The 13,560-nt window shown below is 47.0% G+C and overlaps 2 protein-coding genes across 2 annotated transcripts in view; both read left to right on the forward strand.

Moving 5' to 3' along the window:
- LOC149443158 (uncharacterized) overlaps positions 1-5,097 on the forward strand; it is a 183,554-nt gene extending 178,457 nt beyond the window's left edge. Inside the window, exon 9 of the mRNA XM_089655846.1 lies at positions 3,798-5,097. Coding sequence (XP_089511972.1) covers positions 3,798-4,344 — 547 coding nt within the window. The 3' untranslated portion in view covers positions 4,345-5,097. The remainder of the gene's footprint in view (positions 1-3,797) is intronic.
- Positions 5,098-9,575: 4,478 nt separating this feature from the next.
- LOC149443169 (uncharacterized) overlaps positions 9,576-13,560 on the forward strand; it is a 50,124-nt gene continuing 46,139 nt past the window's right edge. Inside the window, exons 1-5 of the mRNA XM_089655804.1 lie at positions 9,576-9,751; positions 10,270-10,404; positions 10,491-10,614; positions 10,731-10,930; positions 11,031-11,169. Of these exons, the coding sequence (XP_089511930.1) occupies positions 9,668-9,751; positions 10,270-10,404; positions 10,491-10,614; positions 10,731-10,930; positions 11,031-11,169 (682 nt within the window). The 5' untranslated portion in view covers positions 9,576-9,667. The remainder of the gene's footprint in view (positions 9,752-10,269; positions 10,405-10,490; positions 10,615-10,730; positions 10,931-11,030; positions 11,170-13,560) is intronic.

A 13,560-nucleotide genomic window follows, 5' to 3' on the forward strand; every position in this document is an offset into this window, starting at 1 on the left:
TTTTGGCCACGCCTAATGTTTTTGCTATCTCTCTGATGGGTTTGTTTTGTTTTTTCAGCCTAATGATGGCTTGCTTCACTGATAGTGACAGCTCTTTGGATCTCATCTTGAGAGTTGACAGCAACAGATTCCAAATGCAAATAGCACACTTGAAATTAACTTTGGACCTTTTATCTGCTCATTGTAATTGGGATAATGAGGGAATAACACACCTGGCCATGGAACAGCTGAGAAGCCAATTGTCCCATTACTTTTGGTCCCTTAAGTGCGAGGCACATATGCAAAGTGTTGTAATTCCTACACCGTTCACCTGATTTGAATGTAAATACCCTCAAATTAAAGCTGACAGTCTGCAGTTAAAGCACATCTTGTTCATTTCAAATTTCAAATCCATTGTGGTGGTGTATAGAGCCAAAAATGTTAGAATTGTGTCAATGTCCCAATATTTATGGACCTGACTGTATTAGTTTTACCTTTTAAGTTGCTGCACTGAAATAAATGAACTTTTGCAAGATATTCTCATTTTTCTAATTTCACCTGTATAGTGTGGGAACTCAGCTTAACCCCTTCAGTACAGTCCAGATCATTCTCTGTTATCAAGTATTGGTCTACAGGAAACCTGTATAGATCACATGACCAATGAGGATGGAGGAGGACCGGAGTCACATGACTGAGAGGATACCTGGAGATCATCTACCTGCTGACTGGAGAGGTGAGGAGGATTCTGGGAGGTCACATGACATCACACAGACCTGACCGGAGAGATGAGGAGGATTCTGGGAGGTCACATGACATCACTCATCACTATTAATGAAACACTTTGGGGATGCAGTTCCTTTGAGCTCCACAAGGTGGTGAACTCATTTCCAGACAAGAAGTCTCTATGGAAGACAGGAAGTGATGTCAGGTATAAATAGGAAGATCCAGGTGAGAGGTGAGTTGGGAGAAAGAGAGGAGACATTGCTGGAAGGCAGAGGAGGTAATGAAATCTTATCTACTATTTATACCCAGTAACCCCCCCCCGTCATGTCCGTCCTCTTCCTCCACCGTCGCGTCCGTCCTCTTCCTCCACCGTCGCGTCCGTCCTCTTCCTCCACCGTCGCGTCCGTCCTCTTCCTCTACCGTCGCGTCCGTCATCTTCCTCCACCGTCTCGTCTGTCCTCTTCCGTCTTGTCTGTCCTTTTCCTCCACCGTCCCGCCCGTCCTCTTCCTCCACCGTCCCGCCCGTCCTCTTCCTCCACCGTCCCGCCCGTCCTCTTCCTCCACCGTCCCGCCCGTCCTCTTCCTCCAGCGTCGCGTCCGTCCTCTTCCTCCACCGGGACGTCCGTCCTCTTCCTCCACCGTCGCGTCCGTCCTCTTCCTCCACCGTCGCGTCCGTCCTCTTCCTCCACCGTCGCGTCCGTCCTCTTCCTCCACCGTCGCGTCCGTCCTCTTCCTCCACCGTCGCGTCCGTCCTCTTCCTCCAGCGTCGCGTCCGTCCTCTTCCTCCACCGTCGCGTCCGTCCTCTTCCTCCACCGGGACGTCCATCCTCTTCCTCCACCGTCGCGCCCGTCCTCTTCCTCCATAGTCACTGTTGTCATCACTAGTCAGAAGTTGTGACACTTTCTTAGGTCAATGATGTCATAAACATCTCCACCACTTTGTGGCCTATAGGCAACAACAATCCCCTCCTACTCCTTCATCTTCAGTTGCTCCATCATCCCTCAAACATCACATCCCCCAGGTACAGAGACAATGACTGCACCGCCATCAGTGAGAGGGAAGGAAGAGGTCTGTCCTTATATACCGCCAGCAGCGAAGACACATTAGAGGGGTGTGGGGGATGGTGGGAAGTATTTGGAGGGATTGTCCCTCTGTTGTCACCAAATTCCTTCTTCCCTTCTCTCCCTATTATCCGCTTATATCCCCCCTCCCCCCCCCATCCTAATATTGTACAACCAGTACAGTCCGGATCATTCTCTGTTATCAATTATTGGTCTAAAGGAAACCTGTATAGATCACATGACCAATGAGGATGGAAGACGACCGGAGTCACATGACTGAGAGGATACTAAACCTCACCCTGGAGATCATCTACCTGCTGACTGGAGAGGTGAGGAGGATTCTGGGAGGTCACATGACATCACACAGACCTGACCGGAGAGGTGAGGAGGAATCTGGGAGGTCACATGACATCACACAGACCTGACCGGAGAGGTGAGGAGGATTCTGGGAGGTCACATGACATCACACAGACCTGACCGGAGAGGTGAGGAGGATTCTGGGAGGTCACATGACATCACACAGACCTGACCGGAGAGGTGAGGAGGATTCTGGGAGGTCACATGACATCACACAGACCGGACCGGAGAGGTGAGGAGGATTCTGGGAGTCTAACATGATGTTCCTATTGGTTCCCCAATACAGAGATTTCCTCCTCTGAAGTCAGGTGATTATATGACCATCACAGTGCCTCCATGTGACTCCCTAAACCCTGAGAGACACAACATGCAGAAGATTCTAGAAGTCACCAAGAAGATGATGGAGCTGCTGACAGGAGAGGTGAGCGGTGCCGGGAATTCTGGGACATTCTCCAGTAACAGACAAGGGATGTGTCTGGATGGTGACTGTATCATTGTGTGTGTCAGGTTCCTACAGATGGATCCAGTCATGGGAACCCACCAGAGAGATGTCCCCGTCCTCTGCATTCCCGGGATGCCACACAGGAAGATCACGACTATTCTCAGCATTCTCAGGTATACAATGAACAATCATTGGTAGTTATGATTTATATATTAGCATGTTTGTTTTAATAATTGCTTTATTAATTATTTAGAGTGGAAACCTCGGGGATTATAATACTGTTTTTAAAGAAGAATCTAAGGAGGAGGACGAAGAGTATGGAGTGATGGAAGGATTTTCAGATAGACGCAATGACATTATGATGGATCCACCTAATACCAGGAACCCACCAGAGAGATGTCCCCGTCCTCTGTATTCCTGGGATTCCACCAAGGATGGTCACATCATCCCTCACCATCATCAGGTCGGTGGAGTTGAGGGTCGGGAACAAAAATGATGGAACACTCTGACATGTGGAGATGATGTTTGGACTCTACAAGATGTTATTTTCTGCCATTCTGTTGGTTTAGGGTGAAGATCTGATCATTATAAAAGTTGAGGGTGAAGTAGAAGAGACGTATGTGAGGGATGATGAGCAATATATGGAGGAGGCTGGAATGAGGAGGACATTCATAGAGGAGGACACTCCTACAGAGATCAGCACAGGTGACCAGAATATATTCTTCTCTTATCTCTGCTCTGTTACCGCCCCCCCCCTCCCCAGCCCCCATTGGTTCCTGCTCCTCTGATAAGGCGGTGTCAATGTAGAAGTGATCTGGGAGGACCAAAGGCTCTTTGAATAGGGGAAGAGTCCCTGCTGGTTGGGACATCCACAGAGAACATCTGATCCTTCCTATCTCTCTGATCCAGATGGAATCTTGATGGAAGTGAACTAACCCTCTCCTATCTATTGATGATGTTTTTCTATTTTTCCAGGACCCGCCATGGAGAAACCCTCAAAGGATCGTCTCACTTTATCTCCAGGTTGTAAAATGGAAGATGAGGACATCCCAGGAGATTGTGCCGGAGAAAAGACAATGAGCTCCACAATGGATGGTGGACTTCCCAGTGTGGAGAGACCATGGAATCCTTCTAACTCTGAGCAACCTCGTACTGTGGGGGATGGGGCCGGGGTTCAGGGGGAGAAGGAATTTTCCTGTCCTGAATGTGAGGAAAGCTTTAGCTCTAAATCAAGTCTTTATATACATCATAGTAGTCATGTGGGGGGGAATCTGTATTCTTGCTCTGAGTGCGGGAAATGTTTTCCACAGGAAGAAGAACTTGCCAAACATCAACAATCTCACACGGGGGAGAGGCCCCATTCCTGTCCCGAGTGCGGGCAGTGTTATCCGCTGAGATCAACACTAGTCAGACATATAAAAACCCACAAAGGTGAGAAGTCGCATTCCTGTTCTGAGTGCGGGAAATGTTTTGCAGAGAAGTCCCATCTCTACGCCCATCATAGAACTCACACAGGGGAGAAGCTGTACCCCTGCTCTGAGTGCAGGAAATGTTATCCACGGAAAGCGGAACTTGACAGACATCAAACTTCTCACACGGGGGTGAGACCGTATTTCTGTACTGAGTGCGGGCAGAGTTATCCGCTGAAATCAACACTTATCAGACATCTGAAATCCCACACGGGCGTGAGGCCGTATTCCTGCTCCAAATGTGGGAAATGTTTCCCAGAGAAGTCTCGTCTTTACAGACATCAAAAAACTCATACGGTGGAGAAGCAGTAATTCTTCCTTGTGTGCGGGAAACGTTCCACTGAAATTATAACTTGTCACACGGCAATGATTTTAAGAAGCCTTATCTCTACACTGAGTGCGGGAAATATGTTGAACGAGATCAAAGAGTCTTGTACATCAAAGTGCGGGAAATGGGTCGAATCCCAGCAGGATTCGGAGAACTGTAAAGACGTTCTGAAGCCAAACCTTTGAGTCTCAGGTGTGGATTTTCAGGGGCGTACCTCATGCAAAAAAAATGCACAAGGTCCTTCAGGAAACCCATGCCAGACCCTTCATTTGAGTGTACAACCTGGCTTGCCAGGGAAGGGGGGAGGGGAATCCCCCTCTGCTGTGCCATACTAGGCCACAGGCCTTAAAAATGAAGGAGAGGTGCCATATTGAAGAGAAGGGCCTCTTCCCCACAACCCTTCCCTGATGGTTGTTGGGGTCTGTAAGCAGGGGGGCATATTGGGATCTGGACGCCCCCTTTAACAATTCAGGGGCCCCCACATGAATGAGTAATACGTGACACAATACAGGACGTACCGGGACATTGTGTTGCTGCTTAACCCTCGGGCGCGTGCTCCAGAATCACTGACTTAGGACTCCTCCCGTGTTTGGAGCCCCCTGAATTGTGTGTGTGTTCACCTATTGGTAGTCCAATTCAAGTCATGGGGTGTCCTCTTTGTGGACTACATTTGGAGCATCCCAAGGCTCACCCTGCACCCCAACCAAGTTCAACGAGCATTAAAACCCTAAAAAGACCTTCACTGCCTGGTTACTGTGTTGTGAGACTGTGGGAGCTGCTGTGTGCCTGGCCATTGTGCACTCACTCGGGGATAGAACCTGGGACAAATACGCAAGGCCCGTTTGGGGTCTGCACTGCACTTAGTACATCCATCCAGAGGTGAAGGTAAACTGAGGAAAGGATGTCGCTCAAACTGACCTGATATAATCGCAGTGTATTGTCTCAGCTAGCACTGCTCCGGTTTCACCATCTGATGTGTTTCGTCCCACCTACCACAGCTTGGTCACAGAGGTGTGGAAGATGAGCAGTTCAAAAACTTATATGCATCAATGGCCTTTATCACGGCTAGTGATGTATATATACAGTGAAGGAAATGCATATTTGCTCCCCGGCTGATTCTGAATGTTTGCCCACTCACAAAGAAATGATCGGTCTAAAAATCGAATGTTCTGTGTATTGTAACACTGAGAGACAGAATAGCAACAACAAATTCAGCAGAAATGCATGTCTAACAAATGATGACTGATTTGCATGTTCATGAGGGAAATAAGGATTTGATCTCCTATCATTCAGCAGGATTTCTGGCTACCAGGTGTCTTTCATACAGGTAACAAGCTGAGATTAGAAGCAGTCTCTTAAAGGGAGTGCTGCTAATCTCATTTTGTTACCTGTATAAAAGACACCTGTCCACAGGAGCAATCAATCAGATTCCAAACTCTCCACCATGGCAAAGATCAAAGAGCTGTCCAAGGACGTCAGGGACAAGATTTTAGACCTACACAAGGCTGGACTGGGCTACCAAACTATCGCCAAGCAGCTTGGTGAGAAGGTGACAACAGTTGGTGCAATCATTCCCAAATGGAAGAAACACAAAACAACTGTTAGTCTCCTTAGGTCTGGTGCACCATGCAAGATCTCACCTCGTGGAGTGTCAATGATCATGAGAACAATGAGGAATCCCAGAACTACACGTGAGGATCTTGTCAATGATCTCCAGGCAGCTGGGAACACAGTCACCAAGAAAACAATTGGTAACACACTACGCCGACAAGGACTGAAATCCTGCAGTGCCCGCAAGGTCCCTCTGCTCAAGAAAGCACATGTCCAGACCCGTCTGAAGTTTGCCACTGAACATCTGAATGATGCAGAGGAGGACTGGTTGAAAGTGTTGTGGTCAGATGAGACCAAAATCCAGCTCAACTCGCCATGTTTGGAGGAGGAGGAATGCTGCCTATGACCCCAAGAACACCATCCCAACTGTGAAACATGGAGGTGGAAACATTCTGCTTTGTGGGTGTTTTTCTGCTAAGGGGACAGGACAACTGCACCGTATCAAAGGGACGATGGACAGGGCAATGTACCATCAAATCTTGGGTGAGAACCTTCTTCCCTCAGCCAGGGCATTGAAAATGGGTCATGGATGGGTATTGCAGCATGACAATGACCCAAAACACACGGCCAAGGCAACAAAGAAGTGGCTCAAGAAGCACATTAAGGTCCTGGAGTGGCTTAGCCAGTCTCCAACCCTTCATCTGATTAAAAATCTGTGGAGGGAGCTGAAAGTTCGAGTTGCCAAACATCAGCCACCAAACCCTAATGACTTGGAGAGGATCTGCCAAGAGGGGTGGGCCAAAATCCCTCCTGAGATGTGTGCAAACCTGGTGGCCAACTCCAGGAAACGTCTGACCTCTGTGATTGCCAACAAGGGATTTGCCACCAAGTACTAAGTCATGTTTGTGAAGGGGATCAAATCCTTATTTCCCTCAGGAACATGCAGATCAGTCATCATTTGTTAGACATGCATTTCTGCTGAATTTGTTGTTGCTATTCTGTCTCTCAGTGTTACAATACATTGAACATTCGATTTTTAGAACGATCATTTCTTTGTAAATGGGCAAACATCCAACATCAGCAGGGGAGCAAATACGCATTTCCATCACTGTAAGCTCTTGTCCTGCTCAACTTCCACACCTCTGTGACCAAGCCCCAGTGGGTGGGGTGAAACACGTCAACTGACACAGCCAGAGCAGCGCCAGCCAGCTGAAGCCATATACCTTGATTATACCCATATTGAAGAAAAATATATTTTAAAAATATTCTTCCCAAACATATTGACATATATTTGAAATGCTACAATTTTGGCCGTATTCAATAGATTTCAATAAATAAATATATACAAACACATACACACACTGCATGTTGAAATGCGTTTTTATTACAAAATATATGAAAAATATTTTTTCAAATATACTGTATGTCTTAAAAAATTAAAATCTACATTTTAGGAAGATGAAGTCCATCATGAATGCTGGCAGCAGCATTCATGATGGACTGGAGGGGGGTAGCCTATGTAATGGCAATCCAATGAGGAGGGAGTTGCAGTAGTTGAGGCGACAGATGACTAGGGCATGGATTAGAAGCTTTGTGATGTCATTGGTTAGAAAGAAGAGATGTTGTGGAGATTGAGGTGGCAAACTTTAAAAAGTGATTGGATGAGGAGTCAAAAGGAAAGTTCAGAGTGCAGGATTACCCCTAACAACCTGGCATATGCGGATGGGTTGATGGTTGTGCCATTGATCTTGACAGAGAAGTCAGGGGAAGGGTCACGTGGGGGAGGAAATATTATGAGCTCGGTTTTGGGAAGATTGACTTTGAGGAAGTGGTGTGCCATCCAGGCCGAGATGTCTGTTAGTAAATCGGTGATATGTGAGGAGACTGATGTGAGCTGAGGGGTAGAGAGATAGATTTGGGTGTCATCAGCATAGAAATGGTATTGGAAAGCCATGGACGGCTATCAGCTGACCAAAGGAGGAGGTGTAGATCGAGAATAGAAGAGGTCGAAGGACAGAACCTTGGGTGAACCAGACGGAGAAAGGAATAGTAGAGGAGGAAGTAGAATTGTAAGTGACATTGAAGGAGCGGTGGGATAGATAAGATGAGCACCAATGAAGAACACAGTCATGGAGTCCAAATGAGAAGAGTTTTTTGAGGAGGGGGTGATCAACCATGTCAAAGGCAGCAGAAAGGTCCCAAAGTAGGAGGAGAAGGTTTTAGCTGTTTTAGGAGGAAGTAGATTTGTAAGTGATACTGAACTAGTGGTGGGATAGGTAGGATGAGCACCAACAAAGAGCACAGTCATGGAGATCAAAGGAGTAGACGCTTTTGAGGAGGAGGGGGTGGCCAACCATATCCAAGGCAGCAGAAAGGTCCCGAAGTAGGAGGAGAAGGTTTTAGCTGTTAGTAAATCGTTTGTGAGTTTTAGGAGAACAGTTTCTGTGGAGTGTTGAGGGCAAAATCCAGACTGAAAGGGTCAAGAAGGCTGTTCTCCGTAAGATGGTCACTCAGTTGGTTGTACACCGGGTGTTCAAGGAGTTTGAAGGAAAAGGGGAGCAAGGAGATATTGCGTAGGTTGTTAAGATTGGTGTCAAAACTGGTGGCCCTCCAGCTGTTGCCAAACTACAAGTCCCATGAGGCATTGCAAGATTGACAGTTACAAGCATGATTCCCAAAGGTAGAGGCATGATGGGACTTGAAGTTTTCGCAACAGCTGGAGGGTCGCCAGTTTGACACCCCTGTTTTAGAGCATTGGAGAAGATGCCAGAAGGGAGGAAGAGATCGACGATGTGAGTTAGAGAATGTAGGATAGAGCCAGAGGGTGACCACAGTAATTGAGAGGGTCCAGGTGGTTAGGTGGGTGTTAGAAAAGAGTTTAGCAACCTCATCTATAGTGGTGGGGTTGAGTAAGAGAAGTTTTGAGTTCACCTGAGGACATGGAGTGTAGGGTGAGGGAGATAGCTGTAGAGTGGAGACTTCATAAAGAATTATATCAATATTATTTTTGAAGTGATTGGCGATCTCCTGGGCAGTGAGTTGGTGGGTGGAGGCGGTGGAGGACTAAGTAGAGCGTTGAAGGTAGAGAAGAGTTGACTGGGACGGGATGAAAAGGTGTTAATGAGAGAGATGAAATAGGCCGGCTTGACTGTGTGAAGGCAAGAATTGTATTTGAACCAGGTTGTCTTGTTTATAAAGGGAAGGGCACAGACCGTCACTGATTAATACTAGAAGTTGCTTGGGAGGGTATTACGAGGATTGCAAAGCAACCTGGGAAAGCTTTTATCAAAAAAGTTCATTTCTAGCAATTTACCTTAAACATTTCTACATGGAAAATTGGAGCATTTAACAAGATCAATTTAACCAAAATCCCTCCACTTATCTAGTCCACTCATCTATTTCTGTTCCCCTTGGTGGGAGTGGAGGTGACCCCTCTATGAGGACATACAGTCCATGTACAGCACAAGGCTGTGGTCACACTACCAGACAGTTCTCGGTGCTGCAGTTCCTCTGAGCTCCACAAGGTGGGATCTCACTTCTACCCAGACAGGAAGTCTCTATGGAAGACAGGAAGTGATGTCAAGTATAAATAGGAAGTTCCAAGTCGTGAGGAAGTACATGCGAGACGTTGCTGGAAGTGGCAGTGGAGGAGGTAATAAGATCTTATTTTATATTTACAGGAAACGCCAAATAATTCTTACTTCAGTTTGTCAAAATGATCTCTCTATAAGAAAGCCGGAATAGATCTCATGACCAATGAGGATGGAGGAGGACCGGAGTCACATGACTGAGAGGATACTAAACCTCACCCTGGAGATCATCTACTTGCTGACCGGAGAGGTGAGGAGGATTCTGGGAGGTCACATGACATCACTCTCTATTAATAAAACACAGACCTGACCGGAGAGGTGAGGAGGATTCTGGGAGGTCACATGACATCACTCTCATCTCTATTAATAAAACACAGACCTGACCGGAGAGGTGAGGAGGATTCTGGGAGGTCACATGACATCACACAGACCTGACCTGAGAGGTGAGGTGGATTCTGGGAGGTCACATGACATCATACAGAGCTGATCGGAGAGGTGAGGAGGATTCTGGGAGGTCACATGACATCACTCTCATCTCTATTAATAAAACACAGACCTGACCGGAGAGGTGAGGAGGATTCTGGGAGGTCACATGACATCACTCTCATCTCTATTAATAAAACACAGACCTGACCGGAGAGGTGAGGAGGATTCTGGGAGGTCACATGACATCACTCTCATCTCTATTAATAAAACACAGACCTGACCGGAGAGGTGAGGAGGATTCTGGGAGTCTAACATAATATTCCTATTGGTTCCCCAATACAGAGATTTCCTCTTCTGAAGTCAGGTGATCATATGACCATCACAGTGCCTCCATGTGACTCCCTAAACCCTGAGAGACACAACATGCAGAAGATTCTAGAAGTCACCAAGAAGATGATGGAGCTGCTGACAGGAGAGGTGAGCGGTGCCGGGAATTCTGGGACATTCTCCAGTAACAGACAAGGGATGTGTCTGGATGGTGACTGTATCATTGTGTGTGTCAGGTTCCCATAAGGTGTCAGGGTGTCACTGTCTATTTCTCCATGGAGGAGTGGGAGTATTTAGAAGGACACAAGGACCTCTACAAGGACGTCATGATGGACAATCAGCCGCCCCTCACATCACCAGGTAAGAGGAGACTTTATTGGAAAGGAGAGAGCAGTACGGAGGCTCCACCTAGATCCCTCATCATCTGATAAACACATAGAAACAATGGATTCAGTCAGTATGTGTGTTTCCTACAGATGGATCCAGTCATTGGAACCCTCCAGGGAGATGTCCTCGTCCTCTGTATTCCCGGGATTCCACACAGGAAGGTCACACCATCCCTCACCATCATCAGGTAGATGGATCCAGTCATGGGAACCCACCAGAGAGATGTCCCTGTCCTCTGTATTCCCAGTATTCCACGCAGAAAGGTCACATCAACCCTCACAGTTACAAGGTTGGTGGGGTGGAGCATCTAGAACATGGACTCATAGAGATGATGTGTGTATTTTTATGTGAGCTTTTTACAGATAGTTTCTCTCCTTCTCTTGGTTTAGGGTGAAGATCTGACAAATATAAAAGTTGAGGTGAAATCAGAAGAAGAGGCGTATGTGAGGGAAGATCATCAGTCTATGGAGGAGGATGGAATAACGGGGACATTTATAGAGGAGGACACTCCTACAGAGATCAGCACAGGTGGGACATCAACACTAAATCCATTCCTCCACCCATACTGCTCACTGATTGGTCCAGATGATAAAGTTCTCATTGGATCTCTCTGTCCGACAAAATCCTGGAGCTCAAGAGGAACCATTCAACTTGTAAGCTCCTCAGAGACCATGCTGCCTGATGTGGGCGGAGTCCTGGTTTGGGGGAACCAATCAGCTCCTGTCTAGTAATCCTCTTTGTCTTTGTATTTTAGTCCATGGCCGGGAGATGAGGAAAACCTCTGAGGATTGTCTCACTTTGTCTCCAGACTGGAAAGTAGAAGATGAGGACATCACACAGTATAGTCCAGGAGAAAACCCGGCTCCCTCCAATGTCCATCCGGCACCACCCAGTGTAGATGGACCATCGGATTCCTTGTATCCTGAGGACCCTCAGACTGTGCGGGACCGGGCCGGCCTTCCAACACGGAAGAGCTTCTCCTGTACTGAGTGCGGGAAGTGTTTTCGTTTCAAATCGGGTCTTAATGAGCACAAAAGATCTCACACGGGGGAGAAGCCACATTCCTGCCCTGAGTGCGGGAAATGTTTTTCAAAAAAGTCCTATCTTTCTATACATCAGAGATCTCACACAGGGGAGAAGCCGTTTTCCTGTCCGGAGTGCGGGAAGTGTTTTTCCTTTAAGTGCAATATTTACAAACATCAGAGATTGCACACAGGTGAGAAGCCATTTTCCTGTCCTGAATGCGGGAAATGTTTTATACAGAAATCAGAACTTGTCACGCATCAGAGGTTTCACACGGGGGAGAAGCCGTATTCCTGCCCTGAGTGCGGGAAAAGTTTTTCAGACAAGTCCAATCTCAACAGACACCAAAGATCTCATATGGGGGAGAAGCTGCACTTTTGTCCTGAGTGCGGAAAATATTTTTCAGAGAAGTCTAGTCTTTACAGACATCAGAGATTGCACGCGGGGCAGAAGCCTTATTCCTTTTCTAAGTGTGGGAAATGTTTTATAAAAAAATCAGACCTTGTCACACACCAGAGATCCCACAAAGGGGAAAAGCCGTATTCCTGTCCTGAGTGCGGGAAATGTTTTTCACAGAAGTCCCATCTTTACAGACATCAGCAATCTCACACGGGGGAGAAGCCTCTTTCCTGTCCCGAGTGAGGGAAATGTTCCTCACTGAAGTCCTGTCTTCCTGGGGTCCCACACAACCCTGGAGGTGTATTCATGTGGGAAATGTCTTGTGGATGAATGTTGGTGGACATCCCAGCTCTCATGTGGGGAAGAAGCACCCCCTGATATACACCTCAGATATACTCCATGGCTGATCTTCATCATGAAAGAAACAGTTCATAAGGAGATCAGAGGTCACCAAAGACGTGGATGAAGTGTGGGACTAGGTTGGTCATTGATAGCAGGAGAAAAATAAAAATGGCGTCCTCACCTGTCATTGGCTGAGTACATTTTGTGGTGGGAGATTTCACAAACGCTTCGGCTACATAAACACAGCGATTTGAATTGTAGCGGCAGTTCCTGATGCGGCTCTCAGAGGTTAGGTGCAGCCTCCGGCCTCGTTCTCTCTCTCTGGTTCCTCTTCTCTGAACCTCTTCTATAGGATGGAGAACATTTCTATTGTATTTGCTAAAAAGCTGAAGGAAAGTTCCATGATGTACAGTAGATGAGGGTCATATATAGTATGAGCGGGATCACCCTTCACTCCGTAACCAAGACCTAGCCTGGCAATGCCCAGAATGACACCGATCAGTCTCTGACCAATCTCACGGTTTGGATAGACGTTCTCCTTCTGGTTATTTCCAGGTGAATGTGAATTGGAGTTCTAATGCTGTACAGTATTGGTCTCCAAACTGTGGCCCTTAGTTTGCTTTTATCTGGCCCTTGGGACAATATTTTATCCACTGACATCAAAAATGGGGCATAATTCCCCCCCATTGACATTAACAAATGGGCATAGTTGCCTCCCAATGACATTGATGGGGGACAATTCCTTCCATTGACATTGATGGGGGACAATTCCTTCCAATGACTTTGGTTGGGGGACAATTCCTTCCATTGACATTGATGGGGGACAGTTCCTTCCAATGACATTGGGGGACAATTCCTTCCAATGACATTGGTTGGGGGACAATTCCGTCCAATGACATTGGTTGGGGGACAATTCCTTCCATTGACATTGATGGGGGACAATTCCTTCCAATGACATTGGTTGGGGGACAATTCCTTCCACTGACATTGATGGGGGACAATTTCTTCCAATGACATTGGTTGGGGGACAATTCCTTCCACTGACATTGATGGGGGACAATTCCTTCCAATGACATTGGTTGGGGGACAATTCTTTCCAATGATATTGATGGGGGGACAATTCCTTCCAATGACATTGATGGGGGACAATTCCTT

The sequence above is a fragment of the Staurois parvus genome, unplaced genomic scaffold (genome assembly GCF_062004578.1).
Source record: "Staurois parvus isolate SC_StPar_1 unplaced genomic scaffold, SC_StPar_1.0 ptg000874l, whole genome shotgun sequence".
Lineage (NCBI taxonomy): Eukaryota > Metazoa > Chordata > Amphibia > Anura > Ranidae > Staurois > Staurois parvus.